The following is a 23,574-nucleotide window of genomic DNA, read 5'->3' as shown; positions in this document are numbered from 1 at the left end:
GCCACACTTTTTCTCGGTTACGGCCCAAGTCAAACGTCGTCAATCGCCGTATCATGCTATTTGTTCAGTAGCTTGCCAGGTTTGATGAGGACCTCTCAGTCGGCGGATTTCGAGTCTTCACCTTCTCATTGCGTGCTGCGAAAGCCACATAACGCAATCATGCCGCTCCACCACATTAGCACGCGATTTTCGTTCACGCGGCCATCCCGGCGAATGAAAGAGACTCATGCTCAGAAACCCGAAGATAACATTACCTTTTTTCCCTCTACCCAACAAGCATGGGTCGCGGTAGGTCAGCACTATGTCGATGGTACCATATGGGAGTTGTTATATGTCACTTGGATTTGTGGATGCATATACCTCTGGTATAAGTAGTCCACGCAAGTACTCCGCCGGAATATATCGTTATTTCCCACTCTCTCTTGTCGCTGAGATTGCTCAAATTTCAAGATGGCTGTCGAACTTCTTACTCAGGCCGATGGCTATGGCATTATCATCGGTCTTTCGGTGCTGTTCTGTCTCATCATCCTCGCGGCAGTCCGCATACAAAAGAGGTATCTGTCAGAAGACAGCGATCAGTCAGAGATGTTCATGGTCGCCAACCGTTCTGTTGGGACCGGATTGACGGCCTCGGCGGTCTTCTCGAGTTGGTAAGTTCGAATGCTTGGTGGTCTTGAGGTTCGCCCATGTGTTAACCACGGTGAATCTATATAGGATGTGGATCAACGAGAGTGTCTTTTCGGCTGCTTATACATACCGCTGGGGTGTTGCTCTTCCGATATGGTGGGCCAGTGGGCTGTCCTTCCAGATTGCCCTCATGGCGGTGTTGGGTATCGTCGCAAAGCTGCGGGTGCCATACGCACATACCTCGCTCGAGATCATCAAGATGAGATACGGAAAATATGCGCATTGGCTGTTCATTCTCCTCAATCTGGTCAACAACATCTTTGGTTGCGGCAGTATGATCCTTGCAGGCGCTCAATTAGTGACTGGAATGACCGGAATGCATGTTGTCGCCGCGTGTATACTGATTCCAGCAGGAGGTAAGCAAACATCGATGAATATTTGTTGCAAGTCCTGACCATCTATCTAAAGTCGTTACCTACACCGCCGTAGGGGGGCTGAAGGCAACTTTCCTGACTGATTTCTTGCACACGACTATCGCCCTTATTCTGTTAATCTATTTTTCTCTCGCTGTCTTGACGAACGAGCATATTGGCGGCATCTCTGGTCTCTACGACAAAGTCAAAGCCACGAACGACTACATTCCCGGCAACTACAAAGGCTCACTTTTGACTATGAAGTCCAGGAGCTGTAAGTTCCATTCGTCTCGTTGTATTGAAGCCTTTACTGATATCTGGTACAGCTCTTCTTTTTGGGCTTGTGTTGAAGTTCGGAAATCTTGCATTGGTGCTCATGGATACGGCCTTCTGGCAGAAGTCATTCGCGTCTGAAGTGCATTCGACTGTCCCCGCCTATGACCTTGTCTCGGTCGTTATCCTCGCCATACCTTGGTGCACCGGCACCATAATCGGACTGAGCGCCAGGGCCATCGAAAAGACTCCCGTCTGGTTCGACTACCCCAATACTTTGACCATCACTCAAGTGAACTCTGGCATGGTGATGCCATACGTGCTGAGGTCGTTGCTTGGCACTGGAGCCACTGCCGGACTGCTGGTGCTCGTTTTCATGGCCATCACTAGCACAGTCTCTTCGTCCATGATAGCTGTTAGCAGCATCATTTCTCTTGACTTCTTCCGCACCTACATCGACCCACGTGCGTCCGACCGCAAGACGCTCAAGGTCAGCCACTGGGGAGTCGTCTTCCACGGCTGCTTCATGGCCGGCTTTGCCATCATGCTCGAGTACGCCGGTGCAACAAACAACTGGTCCACATACTTCCGACCCATCGTGGCGTGTCCTGGTATCCTGCCCATGATCTTGACGCTCCTTTGGTCAAGACAAACGAAGTTAGCCGCTATCCTCAGTCCCATCCTCGGGCTTATGTCCGGTATTGCAACTTGGCTTTCCCTCTCATGGGCGTGGTCTGGAGCAATCAACATTCAAACGACGCAAGACCAGGTGCCGGGCCTCTATGCCGCTATCGTCTCTTTCTTCTCGCCGGCGCTCTATTCCGTCATCATCTCGCTGGCCTGGCCGAGCCAGTTCGACTGGCGCGAGTTTCTCCGGATTGACCTCATCGAAGACAAAAGCCAACCGAGCAGTTCGCTGCAATCCACACTGCCGAGTAGCGAGGCTGTCAACGAGACGCCCAAGACGGCAGGGAGCTCCGCTAAAGAAGCCTACGAGAAAGAGACATACCTCGCCGCTGGAGACGAGACGGGTCCACTACCCAGCCCAATACACCCACCCTTGTCGAACGCTCGAGTACCTCTTGACGAAGTGGTCCACCCGTTCGATGCCCAGACAATTCGGCACATCAAAAAATGGTTCAAGATCGCCACCATCTACTTCGTCATCAACGTCCTGGTCACCATCGTGCTCTGGCCGCTGCCCCTGTACCGGGACTGGATCTTCACCAAGAGCTTCTTCGGCGGCTGGGTCACCATGGCCATCATCTGGCATTTCGGCGCCATGCTTTTGGTCATTGTGTACCCGTTCTATGACGGACGACATGAGATCGCACGGGCGGTGAGTGGCATGGTGAAGGAGTTGAAAAGGAGGAGAAGAGATTGATGCTTCTGGGAAGGGCTTGTGGAGGGAAGAGCGGGGAGTGGTGCTGACCGGTATGACTGGAGAGATAGACTTGCTAGACGGATAGACTTGCTAGACGGATAGAATTGCTAGACGGATAGACTTTGCTAGAGCAGTAGAATGGCGAAAAGAAGAATAGAAATGAGCCATTAGACAACCGATAAAGCCCTCAACTGGGACTGCAATCTCACTCGCACACACAGCGGAAACTTCATTGCCCCATCCATCATCCCCTCTAGAACGTCGATACAGAAGCAGCTTGCTACCAGCCGTACCGAGTTCCACGAACAACGACGACGACAACAACAACACCACCACCCCGTTCACTCAGGATCTTGATTTAGGCCCTCTGGGACTACTCACTCACTCACTCACTCGTTCACTCATCCGGCCCCTCTCGTCCAGGACCTCTAGGCCGGTACCTAGTATGTAATACTGTAGAAAGGGGTCCTTTCCTTCCTCGGTATTGGTCTGGGGACGGACAACGCCGCCTCGGCGAGCCCCCGGGGGGTGGAACAGGATCACAACTCCGGACATGTAATTACTCGTAGCTAATAAGTCGGTAAGGAAGGGCTGATTCTCTCCTCGGAACTCCTTCTTGCCCACAAAGGAGAAGTGGTTTGGTAAACCAGACCAGACCAGACCAGGCCAGACCAGACAAAGAAAGAAAGGAAGGAAGGAAGGCGGGAGGCCCCCCCGAGCGGCCATCGAGCGCGCGAGCGCGTCATTACGGAGCGCCATGTCGTGATCGATCGACCTACGGCCCCGGCACCGTTGTCGGAGGGATAATTAGATTGTCGCCTGGCTTTTTTCCGGCAGATGGGAAGGGAGGGAGGGAGGGAGGGAGTAAGGAATGTAGGGAGTTCATCTCAACTACTCTCTCTCTCCTCCTCTCTCTGGGAACCTTGGTTTGTCCACTCCTACACCGAGTTCCGTCCGGGAGATCCAACAGAACCGTCATCCCGATGGGAGCCGAGTTGGAATTTCAGTGCTAGGGGGGATTCTCGACTCGTTCACTCTTCTTCTTCTTCTACTGCGACTTCTTTTTCCTCTTCTTGTCCTTCTTCTCCCACCCTCGTCCAGATAAAGCAGACAGAGAGGATCCTAAGTAATACTCGGTATGTAACTGGGTCAACGAGGCTGACTGGCTGGCTGGCTCTCTCGATCTACGCTGGCTAGGCTGGGTAGATAGGTAAGTAGGTAGCTACGTAGGTAGGGAGCCTCTTTGGCGTTCCTGGCTGGGAAGTCCACGAGGCTGGCCCCCCCTATCTTAACTACCTGTACGATTAGGAACAGGTCTCACACGATGGTGCTTTCAAAAGGTGCATTGATTATTTAGTATTCAAACCCAGTGCCTGTATTCAAGAATTTGACTTAGATTATGTAGAGAAAGTGTACCTGCAGGATAGGAAATACCGTCAAGGTTCCTCGCTTGCGGCGGATAGTTCTCATTGCTAGATTCTGTCCATGTGCATCCTTCTACCACTCGTTTTCTGTTTGGGCCTTTCATCCTCTGTTCTCAGGCCACAATTGCCCATTGAAACCCTGCCTTGTCCTTCACACCCACCCCTGAGGCACCTGTCGGGGTGCATCGCACGCCGCATCGATATCAGGCACAGGCGGGAAGTGAGCGTTCTCAAGCGCCGCCGTGGTTGCGTGCTCAGGCTTCACGACCTGGCTCTTCACCCTCGGCGCGTCGCCGAGGGAGGCCAATCTTTCTCCAGCAGTCCCCACCACCGCAGAACTTTGCTCCATCACCAGTGCCGCGTGGAGGTTGTAGCGAGCAGTGTATGACGAGATCGGAGAATGTGCGGGATCCTCATACGGGCTGGGTGATTGCTTTCCTGCTGCAAGATACTCCGTCGTCTGCCCCTTGACACTGCGTCCCTTGCCTGGCCCGGTCGGCTTCGGGACAGCGATCCGAATCGTTGGCTTGCGGGGGTCGTTGAACGGACTGTCCGTCCTATTAGTGGCACTGGGCACCGGGGGGGAACGTTTGTTCTTCGATGTTTGCAGAGAGCGAATGGGACGAATCGTTGCCACTGGTGGTGGTGGTTGGATGTCACCCAGCTCGACGGGTGTCGTCCAGGGTGGCATGTTCTCGGCCACGGCGTCTATAGCTGGTTTTCTCGATTCCTCGTCGATCCTCCTTCGTTGTCTCCGGCGAAGGCATAGGAAGACAAGGGCTGCACAAGGCAGGAAAAGGAGCACAATGGCTAAAAATATGAATAGCGGAATCGTCGACCCTGATTTGGCTGCCATGGTGAATGGTAGACTTCTGGTGGTGATGTTTGATTTGTCGTCGGGGAGAATAAGATAGACGTGTTTGGAAGAGTTTGGGGCTTTTCTACTGTACCAACAGTCTGAAGCAGTGGGTACAAGAGGCAGTGAGGCGTCAAGGCGTTGGTGTCTCTTGGTGATGCTCCTCTCCTTTGTGCCTTGTCCGACTGCCTTTGTCAAGAGCACAACAGACATCAGATCATCAACGAAGCGCTCGGTCGCGCAATCGTCATATGGACACACTGAGTTTGACAATGACACGCTTTGCCTGGACTTTCTTTGTGTTTGGTATCTACACTCAAACAGGCCCCGCTGGGAGGGCCATGCCCAAGTCAAAGGCTGTCGCTCGTGATCCGAAATTGGAATTCTGTCATTGGCAGGCTTACCTGTGATCGGTCCCTGGCAGATGTGTCCAGGGGGGAATAAACCGTTCTGTGGCAAGGGTTATTTATGTGGGTAATAGTCTACAACTTCCTTTGGACAAAATGAATTTGTTGGAAACTTACCTTCATATTAACTGAGATACCTAGGCCATATTTGATGGGGTAACATGAATAGAAACACCGACAGAACAAACGTCCTCATTAGTGCTGGCGGAGGAAGAAGAAGAAGGGAAAGATCAACCTACCGGGCGAACCAGGGCTCAACCAACTAGCTCATTATCGGCCGTGATCGCAGGTTTGTTCTTGAACATACCGGGAAGGGGCACTGAGATGATCGGCGCATCGAAGTCTGCAAGGAACGTTGGATCAGAGAGAGGATTTGATAGTCGACGACGTGGTAGTCTGCGGTTCGCTAGAAGCTCGATCACATAGTTCGGGAAGCGATTTTCTTCCAATGAGGCCCAGAATTGAGGATCAAAGAATGAATAGATGGTGCTGTTCGATGCTTGGCAGATATCAATGTGTCTTGCATTTTTGTCCAAGAGTGCAAACAGAACCTTGTAGGGCTCATCATCCATGCAGGCTCTCTCCGCGATCGTGGGGGTTTCGAAGTGTGGCAGGGCGGGCAGGCACCCAAAGAGTTCGAGTTCCATTTCACTGCCGAGCTCAGCAAACATTTGATTGCGGCGACATCTGGCTTCGGGTTCACAAATTTCAATCTCACCAGTTTCGAATCCTTCGTGTGGGTGACGGGACAACACTCGATCTATCCACACAGCATGTGCGAGCTGGTGGACCAGGGTGGTGGCGAGCATGAAGTAGTAGTTGTACTTTTCTTCCGTGCACATTGTCTCCCACTCTTCTGCGACAAAAAGTTCCAGCAACGAGCTTCTCAAGGCAGTTTGCGGGTAAACGTGATCGAATTTAGCTTCAGGGATATGGGTCAGCAGGCCACTGGTCCCAGCGACGCCGTCATGCACAGCGCAGAAGCTTCGCGGGAACTCATCTTCCGCCAGAAGGGTGAACCTATAGTTGGTGCACAGTTTCGCAAATGATGCTGTCACATCTGGCACGTCATCGACCCATTCGTCTGTCAAAAGTAGGCCACGACGACCATTGGCAAGAGGACAATTTTCCACCTGAGCCGACATGATGCGTGCGAATTTGGGCGTCAGGAGTTTCACGAACAACGTTGCAAGTCTCAGAGCTGGCTTCATCCGGTCGTAGATCTCTTGTGGGAGGTCATGAGTGTCCTTGTCCAGTTCCGTCAGCGGGAGGTAGCGTGAGTAACCAACAGTGCGAAAGGCCTCTCGGCGGAAAATCTGATGGATGCCAAAGTTTGCCAAGTCAGATGGTGTTGGAGGCACAGTTTGAGCATCTTTCTGCACAATCTTGAGAGTGTACATGTTTGCGGTTGCAAGGTGATTTGGGATGGGTGTCGTAGTATGCAGACTTTTGCTCTCAACGGCCTCGAAGAGATTTCTTATAGTTTTTTGGACCAGCCATGGCTCGAGGCGCGAGGGCGAGGGGAGCCAGAGAAAGAACAATGGTAGTCTGGGCAGTCGTTCATTGACAAGGCAGAGCAGAAGGATGTGACAAAGCATGGCAGAGAGAAACAAAGCCCTTTGACATAGTGAGACAATGCCGCACTGCCTATAGACACAGCGACAGACGCAGGACAAAAGAAATGAGGATGATGAATGGGGAAGGAATAAAGAACGATGAACACTGTATGTACAACTTTTTGAGGGGGGGACTTGAAAGTGGTAAGTGGTATCAGATAGATCATTGAACTCATTGGCAAGATTGGTCATATCCAGCCTGACGGAGGACATGCCGCCTCAAGTACTGACTACATGTTTGACTGATTGGTCACATGTTTTCCTCCAAACAATAGACATAAACAACTGAACGGATTGCTCAGGCTTCCTCCTTTCAACTGTTTTGGGGGGGGGGGGGAAGAGAGGTGTTGAGATATGATACAGACTAGACCAGATTGGGACTAGTCTGTGCTCAACCCCTTTTGTCTGCTCTGAGGCGAGGCTGCGAGGCTGCGAGGCTGTGACAGGCTCCTTTTCACCCACTTCATACACTAACAGCCCAGGTTGCGCTCTATATGGCCTCTGAACGACATGGTCGCCAGGTAATGGTCTCTTTATCTAGGCAGCCAGGGTCGACTTCAGGCCCAAGGAGCAGACCTCCTCAGATTTCAGCCCCTTCGCCGCAATCTTATCGCACGCTTTTCGTGATAGACGGTTGTCATGGAGTAGTACATCATGACTCGAGCGTAGATTGCTTGTATCCATATTGAAAGAATACTGATATTGCACAGGCGAGGTGAAGGACGTGGACTCCACCGTGGCGTTGGGTGTGGAGAGCATTGCACGAGGACACTTACACTGTCCATATGCACAGCCACGGACCACCGTACACTATGCCCAAGCGAGCGAAAAGAAGCTGTGCCCCAGGTCACCAAGGGCCACACACAAAGAAGAAGAGAAGCTTTTGCGACACGTCGAGCGAGGATTTATGACAGCGGGAGCTATTCCGCCTATTATTTCCTGGCCCGCACCTCAGAAAGAGTATAGCATCGGTTCTAAGCTGGTTCGGCGACAGGGGTTTACCCACTAGCCTCGAGTTTTGACGCCAGTGTTAGCTCCGACGCTATGAGGACAAACCATCGCATGCTGGAGGAAGAAGCCAGGTTAGCGGCCTCAACAGCATGCTTCGCTTCAGGCTATCCCATGCCCCGTCTCAGCCTTGCGCCGGACGGGGTGCCCAGCTTTAGCCATTATTGTTATTCTTGCCACTTTGACCTCGCATACAAATGGCAGTCAGTCCGAACCTGGGTGCACGCCTAACCCGCCTTCGATTGCTCATCGTCGGCTTTTCTGGAAAGTCGGGAGTCAATTTCTCTCGGTCCAACAGCTGGCTGGTGATGCGCAATGGAGTGTTCAACCGAGTCTTCATGGACACGGTCGGGGGAGTGGCAGAGATAAGAAGGGCTGGGGGCTATAAGAGGGCTGTCGATGTGTCCCCGTCACCCGTCACCGCTGGACAGGATCAGCATGAGCTCGGGAAGCGAATACCTACGAAACCTACATAGCCACGCTTCAAGACAAGGCACGATTCGGCATGCCATCCCGCCGATTCCACACCAAATCACGCCACGGGTGTGCCAACTGCAAGCAAAGGAGGATCAGGTGTGGTTTGGAGCGTCCTGTCTGCACCAACTGCAGTAGACTCGGTGGATTGTGTTCTTTCCTCGATTTCGAGTCCAGTGGCGGACCTTTGGCGCAATCACCCGGCGAAAGCTCAAGCAGCATACCACAACCATCGGCCAGCACCCAGAGTCTAGTACACGATACCGACAGTCTTGATCAGTATGATGAAGAATTCATCCGCCGCTGGTCAGAAGCCACTTGCTTCACCATGGGGGACCGGTACGAACTCTTTCCCGTGTGGCAGGTGACTGTTCCGGCTCTTGCCTTGGACCAGCCCTTCTTGAAGCACGGCTTGCTGGCGTTGGCGGCGATGCACATTCGCTTCACGTCTCCACTTCCTCTGCAGTCCAAGTACCTCGACCTCGCAAGTCAACACCAGGATAGAGCGCTGGAGGGGTATATTCCACTGCTTGAGCATATCTCGGCGGAGAATTGTCACGCCCTGTTTGCCTTTTCGGCTCTGCTTCTGGCCATACGTGAGTTCTCCTTTCTCCCGGGAATTTCGTCAAGGTTGGTAAAGTAACAAAATGCCAGAGTACTCGTTTATCTCCGGGATGGACAGCGACATCGACGGCCACCAATACATTGGCGAGGTCATGTCTGTCTTCGAATATGTCATTGGCGCCACTGTGATTGCCTCTGAAGGCGAAGTATGGCTGCGACAAGGTGGCATGCAGCCTTTGATGGCGAGGACGACCGAGCCTCAAAGCATCCTCCCAGAACTGGTCGAAGGTCCGCGAAATGCCCTCGGCAGCCTGTTGTCTTACGTGCAGCGCTGGGGCGACAATCATAGGTTTAGTGTCGCCAGTGAACCAACGGCCAACATCCCCATCTATGTGCGTAGCATCGAGATGCTGACGAATGCTTTTCCCACCGAAGACAGCGAGCGTCGCATCTTTGACGACATGATCGGCTGGCCTCATTTCGTCGGGGCGGACTTGGTTCGACTGCTCCGAGCTCAGGACCATGTGGCACTCGTGATCCTTGCCCATTACGGCGTGGCTCTAGAGGCGTTCAGAAACGTTTGGTGGTTGGAGGGTGTCGGCGCTCGCCTGATCCGTGCCATCGCACAAGTGCTGCCCATCGAATTCACTCCACTGGTCCAATGGCCGCTAGACCAGGTCTCAATAGGGCCAGTATTACAACAGATGTACATAATGTGAGGCTTGGGGATGTGAGAATGATTTGCTTTGCGCCGTGGTTGGTCATTGTCACGGCGCCGTCAGCACTGTGGCGTCGACGTGGTGCGGGGAACTCGACGCCCCTCGATCATCGTCCGCTTTGAGCCTCTCGAGAATTCACATCCAGATCCAGATCCAGATCCAGATCTTGTCGTCACAGATGAACAATCATACAGGAGATCATTCTTTGTCGAACCTCTCGTCCAGTGTCCCAGTTGAGAGAAAAGAATGGCGTCGTCCACTCCACATCTGGATGCTCTGCGCCGAGACGGCTTCGTCAAGATTCCTCAGCTCCTACCACCACATGTGCTGTTGGCCTTGAGGGCATCGTGCAAATACACCACCGAGCGGGCACGGAACGGCAAATGGCCCTACGTTCGGACCGTGCCCAAGCAATACCCGCCCTGGCAGGAATGGAAACCGGGCGACAACATCTGGGGTGTCCAGCATCTGCTGCACCCAGACATGAACGTCCGCGATACGTTCGCCGAAGTCTACTTCTCGGACGACATCCTCGACGTAGTCAAAGAGCTCGTCGGGCTCCAGAGCGACCCGGCCGCCGACGACAAGCTGGTGATGGAACTTTTCAACCTGTTGGTCAGTCCCGCCGACCAGGTCGACTTTGAGCTTTGCTGGCATCGAGACGACATTCGACCCGACGTGACTCCCGAGGAAGAGGAGAGACAGCTGCAGGAGAAAAGTGCCGAGGGTCAGCAGTTGCATGCACAGTATAACATTGCACTGTTCGACGATGCATCCCTGATTGTGGTGCCGGGCAGCCATCGACGAATAAGGACCGACGCAGAAAGGGAGGCCGCCCCATACGAGCCGAATTTACCGGGGCAACTCGTCGTCGAATTGCAGCCGGGGGATGCAGTCTTTTACGATAGCAACATCCTGCACAGAGGTGTCTACAAGGGCATCGACACGTCCCGGGAGCTGGGCCGGATGACGTTGCACGGATCCGTGGGATTGGCAGGCCATGGCACCGAGCGTGCTCGACAAGTACTACAGCATGCCGTGGGCGAGTGGGTCGACAGAGCGCAGTTCTCGATCGAGGGCCGCAAGGGCGAAAGGGCGGAGGCCATGCGGAAAAGACTGGTTGAGATGGGCAGTGGGAAGGATCTCGGGTATTCGCTTGTGGGATGAGGTACGACACACGGTCGTCACGGCTTCACGAACTTGAGGAATGAATGTGGAAGCTCAATTGAACCTTCGTTCTGCTCCCCCCCCCCCCCCCCCCCAAAAACTACGACGGCACCTTTTGGACGAGTTGCTCCTGCGTTGAAATCTTCTCGTATGAAAAGTTCTTCTCGGAGTCGTCGCTGCTCAACGGTGCTTGTCTTGATAATAACAGGAGCTTGACACTCCCATAGCTCGAAAACACGAACAGCACGCTTCCGCAAAGGTCAGTAGAGAGACAAATCTCCTCAAGGCGACACAACCTACAAGATTATACCCGTGACCGCATTCACCGCGTAGCTGCAGTATAGGCCCCCCAGACCCACACTGGTGAATTGGTGCGTTATCAACTCGCCCGTCAGAGGGATGTTATTCTTGATGTCCAATGCATATGTCTGCGAGAGGTGGTGCAGGTGTATGTTCAAAGACACAAGGACACCCGTGGCGACCACCCAGTCGACTAGAGTGAAGACTTCAAAGGCAAAGTGGACCATCTGTTCGACAGTAGAGCGTCGAAGATCATGGGTCCACCAACGAAGGCATGAAATAACCAGTGTCCAGCCGAACTATAGATGTGTTTGCATTCAGTATGCGCTTCGAGTCGTAAAGAGGCCCCATGTCTCAGGAGATAGGATTTGCACTGACCGACCACCAAACAACGCCATACGCAAACTCGGCGCCGAAACAAACGGCAGAAAAGGCCGCCAGGATCAGAGCGACGAAGCTGAGGACCAGCTGGAGGATCGCGGCGGTGGTGAGTGCGGCTGGGGACACTGCGGCTGTCATGGTGACAAGAACGGACGATTTGGATGGCAATAAAATGGCAGAAGAACTTCTAACCAGCCAAAACTATATTACTCGTGACCTTTTAAAAGCTTTGAGAAAAGCAATTGCTGACGCTGGGTCAGGTGGAGCGTGGCCGCATCAGCCGTCTGTCGTCATGGTATGGACATTGTTGACGGAGTACTCGGTACAGCCCATCCGAGACTTTTGAGAAGGATTCGTTCGGGGGTGCTTGAGGCTGTGCACGGCGTGCGTACGTCGTATTCGGGTACAAAGTTGCAAGGAAATCCGGGCCTCGCAGCCATTTGCTAACCCAACCTGGAGCTATATTCGAGCATTAAAACGACAGGACCCGCCTTCCCTGATTCGATATTGTGCATTTTCAGGTCTTGTCTTCGCGTGAGGTCGATTGAAGACGTTGGATTTCAGGGGATCTGGTATATATAGAAGTGAACTTCCGGCATCCAAGGCCAAAGATTTAGTTGTCCACACTGTCCGATGGTTCTGTCAAAAGGGTTCGATCGCCATTGCGACTGAGCAGAGCTTGGCTGCAAATGGCTCTGCTTCCGACAGCTACTGCTTCTGAAGATTTGTGTGTGCCAGTGTCGAGGCGAGCACAGGGTTGGACTAAGCTATGCATTTGCTCCTACCACTGTCAAAATGTCTCTTTGAATGCATTCGAAGGTAAGACAACCGAGGGCAAAGCCGAGAGGGTCGTAAGACCTGCCAACATAATGCTGCTGCACAAATCATGTACAACTAATATTATGGAGTACGAGGTACCGAGTACAGAATGAGGAGTTAGAAATGTGTCTGGTGGCGCACGTGGTCCTCGATAATTACAGTAATTCCGTTGCTGTTGCCGGTACTGTGCTCATCCGTATCTACTACTGCCGAGCACTCGCCCCAGTCTTCCGGTCGCCTGCCCGCCATCATCTCAAGCCTCAGCACTTGAACGACTTGACAACGTCCCTACATTCAACCCGGATGGAAGACAGACTTTCGTCCATTGATGCATAGTGGTCCTTCAATACCCATTGTCGGCACTACAAATCTAGGATCATCCCACTATCTCCAGCGTCCTCAAAATGGCTGCAGACTTGTCTGCCACCAAACTCAACGCAGACAGCCATGTCTTGCTGGTATGGCAAACCCCACTGGCCAGGCACCTGCTCCAAGCTCGAGTGTAACTGACGGTGTGACTGTAGGACCAACCTCTCCTCCGCCTCCCCCATGAACTCGTCAAGCGCAATTTCAGAAACACCCAACGCTATGTCGAGCGAGAGAGAGACTACATCCTTCCCGCCCTCAAAGACACTGCGAATGCTGCACTGAGCTCGTCCCAAACCACGGAGCAGACGCTCGCCTCGCTCGACGCCATGATTCAAAGAATGCAGAACTTCAAACGCAAGCTGGAAAAGCTGCATATCGAGGAAGAGGCTCTCCATGACCATTCAGCCAAACGGATCAAGCATCTGCAGGACCTCTATGACATACCCTCTCTGGTGGACGTCAAGTATGACCAGTGGTCCCGGACCCGTCTTGATCGGCTGGTGGTCGACTATCTTCTCCGGTCGGGCTACTCGAAAACCGCCATCTCGCTGGCCGAGACCAAACAGATTGCCCATCTGATTGACCTTGACACATTTGTTGCCTGCCACAAGATTGCCTCGTCCCTGGCCCGCGGGGAAACGAGGGAGGCCCTCGCCTGGATCAACGAGAACAAAAACTCCCTCAAGAAACTCATCACAGCACCCCATAAAACCACCGACCTCGAATTCGAGCTCCGCTTCCAACAATTCATTGAACTTGTCCGCGCCGGGACAACGGCAAAGAAACTTGAAGCAAGAGCCCATGCCCAGCAACACCTGACACCGCATACGGCGTCCCGAGGAGAGTCGATCATGCAAGCAGCTGGTCTTTTGGTGCAGTCGCCCGACACACTAGCCGAACCATACCGCTCACTGTTTGCCCCGGCACGGTGGCACGACCTATCCAACTTATTCGTTGAAACACACCATACCCTACTGTCGCTGCCAATCCAGCCGCTCCTACACGTCGCGCTGTCGGCGGGTCTGTCAGCATTGAAAACTCCCGCGTGTCACAGCGCCTATAATCCCGCCAGTTCGTCAACGCCCGGTCATGCTCGGATCGCGACGAACTCTTCTTTGTGCCCGATATGCAGCACGGAGCTCAACCAACTGGCACGTAATGTCCCCTATGCACATCACACGACTAGCTCTGTGGAACCGGATCCTGTCGTCTTACCGAACGGGCGTATCTACGGCCGCGAACGGCTGGAAGAGTTGCAGCGGAAACTGGTCATGGCTGGTGGGTGGGGCGTAGGCAGCGAAGGTGGTATGCACGAGCTACAAATTGGTAAGGAAGGGGAAGTGAGAGATCCCACGACTGGCGAAAGTTTCACTTGGGATCAGGTCAAGAAGGTCTACATCATGTGATGGAATACGAGCTAGGAATATTATGGTCAGGCAGGCCTCTTTGACCTGGTACTGACACCATACTGCAAGTGCTGGGACAAGTCTCTACCCCAGGGAGGCAGGGGGAGATCTCGACCTATTAACCCCATTTTATCCGGGGCCAGACTTTGCCATCACCGTACACAGGCCCGCATTGATTCCACGGCAGGGGGTGGCTTGAGAATGGGCATCCTTGGTGACAAGAGGTAGGCGGTTCTCGTGGCTGCCAAGCTATATCCCCGAATCTTGGGACGCAGTCTGCATCGACATCTGAAGAAGCGCGAGCAGAGAGAAGAAGGGGCATTGACACACGGAGGCCGAGTCGATCAAAGGGGAGGACGAGACCAGAGGCATGACCGACAGACACATGAAATACAACATAACTTCCCATCTCCCCATCTCCCCTGAGCCCTGCCCGGCCACTGGTCTTTGGCTCCCTGAGCCAAGGGACATTGTTGCTCTCCGGGAGGTGGACGGAGAGACAGATAGATGGGGAATGGAACGCTAACGAGAATGAAATGATGAGCGAACCGACTTTGGGATGACAGCGAAGACATAATTAGTTACTTGGGTTCTCTACCGTACTTATCAAGCGAGGTGTCCAATACATCAGCGATCAAACTGTCAGTCTGTCAAACTCTCAGTCTGCTGGGAGCGTACAATCAATCAATCAATGAATCAATCAGCTATGCATGTCCTGGGCCCATGTCTGGCATGGCACCCTTTGGAATGAATAGATAGATTCGGAACGAGGCAAGCCAGGGAAATGAACGAAACAAGACAGAAGGGGCATGGGACTTAGGACTCATTTCACATCGCGGTTCATTATTCTCAATCAACCAGTACCTGCCCAACCATGACTGACACCATTGACCATGACCATGACCATGACTATTGACCGTGCCCGTGCCCGAGGACCATGAACTGCGACCGTATTTTCAAGACTCTATCACCACCGCCACCATCACCAACAAGAGCAGAAGAGCACCAGCAAAGGAAAGAAACAAGAATGAAGGAACAAGACGTGTGTACCTCCTTTGCCCCGATGCCCTGCCAGCCTCAAGCCAGGAGAATGAATCCCCTTCCCCCTGCCAAACTCAACACTCCCGCTCGGACTCTGTACGAGCTGCTTTGCTCTCCCTCTCTCTCTCCACCACATCAAATTCGTCACCGTCCGTCCGTGCACGCATTGCTATGCTAATCACCACACAAACAAACAAGAGATTGTAGACATAGGAGAGAAAAAGTGATAGACAGGCGCCTGATACATCCAGATAAGAAGGACAGTTGACTTCTCGGTTTTTTTTAGTTGTAAGAGGAAAATGTTCAAGTGAGAATGAAAGATGCAACGAAGGGAAAGGCGCCCCCATGCCGTCGCTTATAGGTTCTCGATTTGTCGCCATCGCCGACGAACGCTCTCAACGCCACTCTATGACGCTGTGGCAGCCGCGGCTTGATGTCTCGTGGGGGTCGTTGCAGTCAATCCCGACGCCGTGGGTGTAGAGGCAGAAGGACCTGGAGTGCTGGACTGATCTCGTCTCCTAACCGAGCCTCGAAGACTCATGCTCAAGCCGAGATTCCTGTGCCCGTGGCTGATTGACGAGGCATGGCGGTGGCTGTGACTCAGGGTTGAAACATCGTGTTTGCCTGCAATGATCATTGTCAGTAATGTATTTCCAGAAAAGGGGAATCGAAGATGAGACACAAAGAGACGTACCATCGCAACAAGCCCTCACATTCTCCAGCCCTGCATTCCACACAGCTTCCTCTTGCCTCAGCATTTCCCTCCTCAATTCCTCGGCAGAATCCTTCCGCCCATCGCTGACGACGCTGGCATCGTAGATGCTTCCTCCTTCGCTCCGGGTGCCGCTGGCGCGCGTTGGAGTGTGGACAGTCACCTCGCTCACTCTAGGCGTCCGCCCAGTCACTGATCCGATCATACGCGAAAAGCGACTTACGCTGCTAGCGCGAACTGTCCGATCTTTGTCTTCTTGAGACTGCTCGGCGCGACTTCGCCGCACCGTCGAGTTTGGAGCGGTGCGGCTCGCCGTGGAATCTTGAGGGACACGCGTCGTGCTGCTGCCGGTGACCGCACCGGGCGGAAGCTGTTGGCGGTGGGCGGCTGAATTGCGGTGGGAGCCTCGCGTTGTACGGGAGTTGTAGCTCGAGAGGCTCATTCGACTGGTGTTTGGAATCAAACTTGCTCCATAACCAGCGGCATGCACGTTGAACTCTTCCAGGTCATCGCGAGTAATCTCATTGCCACCAGCTGTATACTGGTTGTTCTCCTCACCGCGGAGCAGCAGGTAATTGAGTGCATTGAACCAGGTCTCATGTCTCTGGCCGGTGCTCGCCGTAAATCTGACGCGTCTGCCGGGGGTAACCACCTCGAGGCTCTTCCGATGAAGGCCTGGGGGCATGGGATTGTCGTCAGCGACGACCTCGACGCTTTCTATTTGCACACTCTTTGCCTTCAACTCACTCCTGCCAGCTGTTTGGGGATCCTGATCCGACCAGTACAGAGTTTTGGTGTAAGGATGCACCCAGAAATACCGACGATGGCGGGTCTCAGACATTTCAGACCGCCCGGCTTTGCGCGTGTATTTCCACAGGAACTCACCGATCATGGTCTGTGTTATAGCTTGAATGATTCTTGGATCGGTGCTAAAACTGTGAGCAGAGACTTGTCCTGTCTGATGCATATTGAAGCGTTCATCGATTTCGGAGGCGAACGAGGAAACAGAGGACCGGCGGGAGGTGATAGTTCCGCGCTGAGTACGGCTGACATTGGACGTCCGCGGTTGATTGCTGTCGCGTGTTGGAGACCGCATAGACTCTCCTGGAGTGCGTGGCCGACGCATTGCTGAAGCCGGAAAAGCTGGAGGGCCCATAACCGTTGATGTCTGGGTTGAACCGCCGAGCTCCTTGGTGGGCGATGCTACCCGGCTGCTAGCCTTGGCGATTGCTTCCTTGTGATCAGCTGGGAGAGGTGGATGTGATGCTGCGCTGGATACTCGCTGGCTTGACGCGCTTGAAGGCCGCTTGACGGGAGATGGTACTGGGAATGGTGCCGTGGCAGTGAATTCTGGGGCTGGCTTCATCAGGAGTGGCGCGTTCGCATCACCCGTCAGAGTCCCTTCCGTTGGCGTCAACGGGCTGAGAGGGCTGATGATGTTCTGTGCTGCCTCGCCACCTGGTGGAAGTGTGATGGGGACTGCAGTCTTCGGGCGTAGAGCCTCGTCAATCTCTTCAGAAGTGAGCAGCGTCTGAGAGCCACGGTCATAGTTGGAGGTGAGTGGCGGCTGGTCTTCATGTACCCATTTTCTCATTGCTGAGCCCAATATCCCCTGAGGTTGACCCCTGTTGCCAGACACATCTTTCAAAGGAGCATCATCCCCGGAAATGGGCTCTTCACTCGTCCTTTCGGGCTCATTCGTCTCATCTTCTGCAATTGTGGGAACTCGCGTATCCTTGGATTTGGCAAAGCCCAAAGCGGCCGCAGCAGATGCAAGAAGCCCTGTCCCGACCACTCGTTCCGCTGTTCGTGGACGATCGGGAAGATCATCAGCTTGTGGCGAGGCCGAGACCCCATTAAACATCGGTTTCACAGGAGTTTGGACAGGTTCGGTCGTTTGGGACTGAATAGCAGAGAAAGTGAACGGCTCAGCTGGCGGCGGCACATTTTGAAGAGGGGTGTCTGGGGAGACCGGGGTGGTGTCATGCATTACCAGGCCTGAATATTCAAACCTTGTGGGTGTCCGTGGCTGGGTTGCAGCATCAACCTCAGATTGAATTACTTCCGGACTCTGCGCTTCATCCCAGACGGTTTTAGGGGGCGTGATGAATGCAGTGTTCCGAATTGGACTTTCTTGTAATCCTCTCTGCGGAGTGTACTGCGTGCTGTGATCGATATGCTTGATTGGCGACGCTGGCACTGTCGGAGGCAACGGGAAATCAGAAGGTAAAGGTGACTGCGCCCTTTCGTTCGAGGGGGAAGGTGCTTCCTCAGGAAGCTCTTCTGCGTGGTCGCCCTGAACTGTTCGATCCCGTTCTGGTTGCCATGGATCAGTCATCGTGCCAGCATCGACCATAGCATCCTTGAAAGCGCTCTTTGGTGTCTCTTGCTGCGTAAGCTGTCTACTTGGCGTGTAAGCGGGAACACCAGGCGTCGAGGCGACAGAAGCTAGACTGGCTCTCCCGGGGGTTCCAAAACTGGCCGTCTCCTCAAGACCGCCCAACTCTGCGAACAGACTCTGCTCAGCAGCTGGTGGGCTACGATCACTGGTGACCGTGGCTGGGGAGTCTTGAGATAGTGTGTCCGAGTACAAATTGGTAGGTGTGCTGTCGGTTGGTACTCTAGATTGGCGAGCAAAGGATTGCCGTCCATTTCGGAGTCGGAATTTGTGCGTTTGTGTCACCACAGGCGTTTTGAGCGCATCTTCCTCTTCTCCAGCGGAGGTCGAAGCAGTGCTGACGAATGATTGACGATCTCCGGCAAGTTTGAATGCCAGACTGGATCTTGGGCGACGAGAAGGACCCGCCCGTTGACTATGCGAGGCTGTATCTTCAGTCTCAGTAAGGTCGTCTGTGCTGTCGCCTGCCAGACTTTCCACCCCGGTTTGGAAGTCCTCGCTCTCAGTCGCATGCCTCTCGTCTGCTGTTTCAAAGTTGCCTTCCGTCTCATTCGCAGTCTGGTACGCGTCGCTTGTATCAGTGATGCCTTCACCGACAGACGGCACGACCAAGTATTTCTGATTAACTCCGCGACTCGGCGTCTCGACGGCATGATCTTCCCAGTCGTCGTCTTCGAGTTCCACGTCAGTTCGAGCCCTTCGACTGCCACCCAGCATATCAGGCCGTAGTGGTTTCTTAAAAGTGTCAGATTTGGTCTTTTGGCGTTTGCTGGCACTTCCCAAGGAACCGTCTCCGCGTCGTTGCTCAAGCTCATCTCGGGCATCTTGAAGCATACGCCTGAGCTCAATCTTTTCAGTCTTTTCACGGTGGATGTTGTTCTTGAGGTTTTGAATCATCCGATGGGCATGATGCAAAGAACTACGTAATGTTTCCGATTCCAAAGCTCCAGGCCTTGGGGTAGCTTTAGTAGGGGACGGGGGTGGCGAATGATCCAGGGATTCGAGGTCTCTCAGGTCTTCTTCGTGCTCTTGATCCGCAGGAAGGACGTCCGGTTGAGCGCTGCGTAGGCGAGCAGCAACAGCTCGCGCGAGCTCCTGGTTCTGTGCCGTCAACTCCTCAACCTTGTGCTGTAACGATGATCTCTCGCTGTCGCCTAAATCTATTGTGCGCTTGAGGGTGTGCAGCTCGGAATCATGAGCCTTTTTGGCAGTGGCGTGATCAGTGGCTAACTTCTCATGGGCGGCTCTCACTTCGTCCATCTCACTTTGCATCCGTGTCTTCTCGGCGGTGAGGGCGGCCAAACTCGCGGTGAGCCTTTTTTCGCGGTCGGCCGCTTCACGGGCCGCTGCCAGCAACTCATGGGTTTGGGTCTCGAGATTCCAGTTCTCGTCCTTATACTTCTGTTCGCTCTCGTCCAGGGCTCGCAGACGCTGCGAGAAAAGCGCCGCTTCATTCTCTAGGCGGTCACGTTCGGATTTGACCTCTTTCAAGAGCTCATCTCGTTCCGCCACGGCACTTTGTAATTGTCGGACCTGGGCGAGGAGAGAGGTACTGATATCGGCCGCGAACTGCAGATCATCGCCTCGATTGCTCGCTTGGTTGCGCTGACGCCGGCTCGGGGCCATCACTTTCGACGGAGACGCCGTTGCCTGGCTCGAGTACATGGCCTGCTCCATGCCGGGCTTCTCTTCTGCACTGACAGCTCTGGACTTGGGACCCAGTAGTGCCCTCGCAATCTCCTTCCCCACGTCATTGTGCTCCTTTTCGAGATCAGCCAGTCTTTGGCGCAACTCCGGCGTAATCTCTGCCTCGCCTTGTTGTTCTTCCACTTCGCGCAGTTTGTCATTGAGCTCTGACTGCTGCAACAAGAGAGACTCGCCCAGCTTTTGCGCGTCATGCAAGCGTCGCTCGGTTTCAGCAAGGTGCGCTATGAGGCTCCGTTTGACCTGGGACGGGGACATGCTTGCGCCCATCGCGATGGACTCAGGGTCGACCAAGCTGGAGTAGCGGTGGGCGTGGAACGACTGCCTTGAATCGCCATCGTCGACGAAGGGATCTGCCGAATCATCCATTGGTGGGCGTAGGCCATAGTTGAGAGAATCCTCGCCGGGCACTACTACCGCAGAGGCCATGGGGAGCAAAGGTGAAACGGGGTGAGACAATGGCAACGCGGGTGTCGGCTATGAGGAGGGCATTTGGGCAGTGGACTGCAGTCACGTCCAGACACTAGGAGGAAAATAGTTGGACGATCTGGTCGTGTGAACGAGGGGACAATGCAACGACAGCTTGATTCACAATCAGAGACAGAGGGGTCCTCGCGGTGACGAAGGCGAGCCCAGGTGTTTTTGTCGGGTTGTCAACACTGAAAATGCGGACTCGGTCCAAGGTGAGGTGCCACCACTACGGTGATTGGCCAGACGCTGTTGACGCGTTTTCCGGCTGGAAGACACCCAAGTGGAGCTTCACAAAAACCTGTTCTCGTCCAGGCCGTGACACGTGGAAGCCATCCAGACCAAACAAACAATAATGAGGGTAAGGATAGTGTAGGTGGACAATGATGATGGTGGTGATGATGATGACGGTCTTGGTGATAAACTGGGTCAGTGAGGGATACAGTTGTTTTTCCCTGGAGCTGAATCTCAATGTGCCGGTGCCGAGTTGAACTTGTTTGCTGGTGGAGCTCGGCTGCTGCAGGTCGTGCATTCGAGCTTCTTCAAGTACAAAATGGCACAAATCACACCGATCAGAAGTAAGCTACCATTTAGCTGCATGTGAGCACGTCTCGACTTCTCTGAGGATTCGTTTGGGACCGAGCAATGCTCAAAGTTGCGACATCTCAACATCTCATATTGAATTCAGGCACGGGGGCCCGTCACGCCGCATGGAGGCGTGTGGACTATACAATATGTACAAATTCCCCTTCCAGGGTTTCTATGAACAAGGTTCGCCTCCAATATTAGCGTTCTGTACAATCGTCGGAGCGGTGTGATGACCATCTCTTTGATGGTCCCCACACAATTATCGCCGCGGTATCAGATATTATAGACTGTGTCGCCGCAGTATTGAGTACATGGAGCAGTGGTGGCTCCTCTGCCGGTTTGGGGTAGTAGGCCCATTCAGGAGGACGTGATGGAAGGATGGGGATGAGTCGGCTCAAGAGAACCTCAGGCTCAACGGTTCCTTTTCCCTGAGCCCACCTATTCGGTTGAGGTCGAGGGATTGAAACCGCTCGCCGTCTTCTTTCTGATAAGGCGGTAGATTCTCTTGGTGGAGCGGTGCCATGCCGACACTTCCTGAATCGGTGACATGGACCACGACGACACGCCCTTTCTGCAGGCCAGTTTTGCCCTCTTCATCGGGAAAGGTGATGTGAATCTCCGGCACTGCCGCGGACGGAGGACTTGAGGAGTTGTGGATCAGGTTCATCTTTTCATCGTACACAAAAATCGACTCGTTCTTGTCCTGGCGACCGAAATGGCTGACTGACGGAGAGCGGTGATGCGATGCCTGGTGGTGAGTCGGTAATAGTGCGGCTCGGTCTCTGGCTAATCGTCGCCGACGAAGCAAGAAGAGGGCCAGGGAGCACAGCGAAGCCATGAGCACGAGGGTGAAGAAGATAAACAGTAGCTGATTCATTGAGTATGGTGGTCCGCCGTCCGTGAAGTCGGAATCATCGCGACGTTGAAGATATGTGTATCTTAAGGAGCCCATGACCACAGCTCTGCAGTCGTCGTAGGCTCTTGAGGCGTCCGTCGAGGACGCAGACGAATATAGATCAAGGTATGAGGCTGAGGCGAGGGCCAGTCGGAGGTCGGGGGCTGGCACAGCGATAGGAATGCGGGATGGATTTGGGGGCCGCGGACTGGTCGTGGGCTTCTTTAAGAGAGCCGGACTGAAGGTCTCAGATCAATCGTCCTTTGTCAGGCCGTACTGCGTAGGTGTAGAAAGGCACTGATAAGAGTCCGAAAGCCAATGCAGAGTCTGCAGGAAGTCCGAGCAGCACGTCAACGCGGGCACGGCCTTTTTGGCACCAGGCGGAAGCAACCTTATCTCCAAGACTCTGAGCTAGCGGGTAGACTGGGAAAGAACGGACGGCAAGAATCCAGCAAAAGAGTGAAGCTGGATGCTGCCAACAAGCACAAAGCAGAGCGCAAGAAAGAGAAGAGGAAGAGGAAGAGGATTTGGTTGTGCAGCAAGAATTCGAGAAGAGTTGTTGATGGTAGACGAAGGACTAGCAGATGGTAATATTGATGTCGATGGAGCAGCAAGGTCCACTGCCCGAGATCAAGCCTGACACTCAATTTGCCGGGTTGTTACCTGTGGCAGCGAGTCAAAGACAGTCTTAGAGACCCGCCCACAACCGCCGAAGCCATTTGCAGGGGCTTGTGCAGGGCGATTGCAAGCCACAGTGCCACCCAAACGGCCGCCTGCCTCCACAACCTGGCCGGGGCTCGGAACGCCGATGATCGCTGCTCACTTTGCGGTGGATCGATGCTGCCAATCATCAGCCCCAATCTCGCTGGGCGCCTTGACTGTGCCAATAGGGCCGGGGACGAGGGCCTAGGGAGCCACGTAAGGGCCTCCACAAGTCGGCGCACGGAGCTTAGAGCTACGACCCGGCTCAGTGGCTAGGCTTTGTACACTGCGTAAGTAGGCTTTGGAAATGGCAATCCATCAACAAACAAATCACACTCGTTGCCACTTGGTTTCATTTCCAGACGTGAAATTATCCATCCTTCGCTCCTCTCGTCTTCAACCACCGAGCGACAATCCCACGAGTCCACGAGTATATAAACCGACTTCCCTGCCGCCCGCTTCCGGGATTGATTGCTCTTACAGCGAGATCTTTCAAGCTCGGCAGATGTCCCAGTTGCTCTTCCAGAGCACACTACCCCTTGCCCGCGTTACGGGCACTCTTGTCTTACAAAGCAGACGGAGGATAAGTTAGGAGAGCTGAGGCAGAATGCACAAACCCATACCGACTTGTTCGTAGTGGCAGTTCCTAGAGCGCGTCGTTGAGTCAAAGGGGGTATTTCCAGCTGCTACACCCGCTGGCAGTCATGTTTCCAGGCGGCTCATTCATCTGGTATGCATGACACAACAACCCTAGTTAGCTTCACCTGCCACCCACTGCTGCACATACCAATAGCTATTGTAAGCTGCCAGAGTGCCATGCCACTGTTCAAGCAGGGACTGCCGCTTTCTTGCCACGTCA

The 23,574-nt window shown here is 53.8% G+C and overlaps 9 protein-coding genes across 9 annotated transcripts; 4 read left to right on the top strand and 5 right to left on the bottom strand.

Moving 5' to 3' along the window:
* Window positions 1-450: 450 nt before the first annotated feature.
* On the top strand, window positions 451-2,765 carry AYL99_03280 (hypothetical protein; the record flags this gene model as incomplete). Its single annotated transcript, XM_018834796.1, has 5 exons — window positions 451-650; window positions 715-1,043; window positions 1,096-1,314; window positions 1,367-2,652; window positions 2,760-2,765. The coding sequence occupies 5 exons, from the start codon at window positions 451-453 to the stop codon at window positions 2,763-2,765; spliced, it is 2,040 nt and encodes a 679-aa protein (XP_018694446.1).
* A 1,507-nt stretch (window positions 2,766-4,272) lies between these two features.
* AYL99_03279 (hypothetical protein) lies at window positions 4,273-4,977 on the bottom strand (the record flags this gene model as incomplete). The annotated part of the gene is made up of 1 exon (XM_018834795.1): window positions 4,273-4,977. One exon carries the CDS (start codon window positions 4,975-4,977, stop codon window positions 4,273-4,275), a length of 705 nt encoding a protein of 234 aa, XP_018694445.1.
* A 661-nt stretch (window positions 4,978-5,638) lies between these two features.
* AYL99_03278 (hypothetical protein) lies at window positions 5,639-6,784 on the bottom strand (the record flags this gene model as incomplete). Its single annotated transcript, XM_018834794.1, has 1 exon — window positions 5,639-6,784. The coding sequence occupies one exon, from the start codon at window positions 6,782-6,784 to the stop codon at window positions 5,639-5,641; it is 1,146 nt and encodes a 381-aa protein (XP_018694444.1).
* A 2,026-nt stretch (window positions 6,785-8,810) lies between these two features.
* Window positions 8,811-9,765, top strand: AYL99_03277 (hypothetical protein; the record flags this gene model as incomplete). The annotated part of the gene is made up of 2 exons (XM_018834793.1): window positions 8,811-9,078; window positions 9,137-9,765. 2 exons carry the CDS (start codon window positions 8,811-8,813, stop codon window positions 9,763-9,765), a joined length of 897 nt encoding a protein of 298 aa, XP_018694443.1.
* Window positions 9,766-10,011: 246 nt separating this feature from the next.
* AYL99_03276 (hypothetical protein) lies at window positions 10,012-10,932 on the top strand (the record flags this gene model as incomplete). Its single annotated transcript, XM_018834792.1, has 1 exon — window positions 10,012-10,932. The coding sequence occupies one exon, from the start codon at window positions 10,012-10,014 to the stop codon at window positions 10,930-10,932; it is 921 nt and encodes a 306-aa protein (XP_018694442.1).
* Window positions 10,933-11,032: 100 nt separating this feature from the next.
* On the bottom strand, window positions 11,033-11,751 carry AYL99_03275 (hypothetical protein; the record flags this gene model as incomplete). The annotated part of the gene is made up of 3 exons (XM_018834791.1): window positions 11,033-11,180; window positions 11,233-11,531; window positions 11,611-11,751. 3 exons carry the CDS (start codon window positions 11,749-11,751, stop codon window positions 11,033-11,035), a joined length of 588 nt encoding a protein of 195 aa, XP_018694441.1.
* A 1,085-nt stretch (window positions 11,752-12,836) lies between these two features.
* AYL99_03274 (hypothetical protein) lies at window positions 12,837-14,207 on the top strand (the record flags this gene model as incomplete). Its single annotated transcript, XM_018834790.1, has 2 exons — window positions 12,837-12,890; window positions 12,957-14,207. The coding sequence occupies 2 exons, from the start codon at window positions 12,837-12,839 to the stop codon at window positions 14,205-14,207; spliced, it is 1,305 nt and encodes a 434-aa protein (XP_018694440.1).
* Window positions 14,208-15,654: 1,447 nt separating this feature from the next.
* AYL99_03273 (hypothetical protein) lies at window positions 15,655-20,491 on the bottom strand (the record flags this gene model as incomplete). Its single annotated transcript, XM_018834789.1, has 2 exons — window positions 15,655-15,872; window positions 15,943-20,491. The coding sequence occupies 2 exons, from the start codon at window positions 20,489-20,491 to the stop codon at window positions 15,655-15,657; spliced, it is 4,767 nt and encodes a 1,588-aa protein (XP_018694439.1).
* Window positions 20,492-21,512: 1,021 nt separating this feature from the next.
* Window positions 21,513-22,070, bottom strand: AYL99_03272 (hypothetical protein; the record flags this gene model as incomplete). Its single annotated transcript, XM_018834788.1, has 1 exon — window positions 21,513-22,070. The coding sequence occupies one exon, from the start codon at window positions 22,068-22,070 to the stop codon at window positions 21,513-21,515; it is 558 nt and encodes a 185-aa protein (XP_018694438.1).
* Window positions 22,071-23,574: the final 1,504 nt, after the last annotated feature.

This window comes from Fonsecaea erecta (assembly GCF_001651985.1).
Source record: "Fonsecaea erecta strain CBS 125763 chromosome Unknown Scaff3, whole genome shotgun sequence".
In the NCBI taxonomy this organism is placed as follows: Eukaryota; Fungi; Ascomycota; class Eurotiomycetes; order Chaetothyriales; family Herpotrichiellaceae; genus Fonsecaea; species Fonsecaea erecta.
Note: the sequence above shows the minus strand (reverse complement) of the source record. Positions and strands in the feature narration are given on the sequence as shown.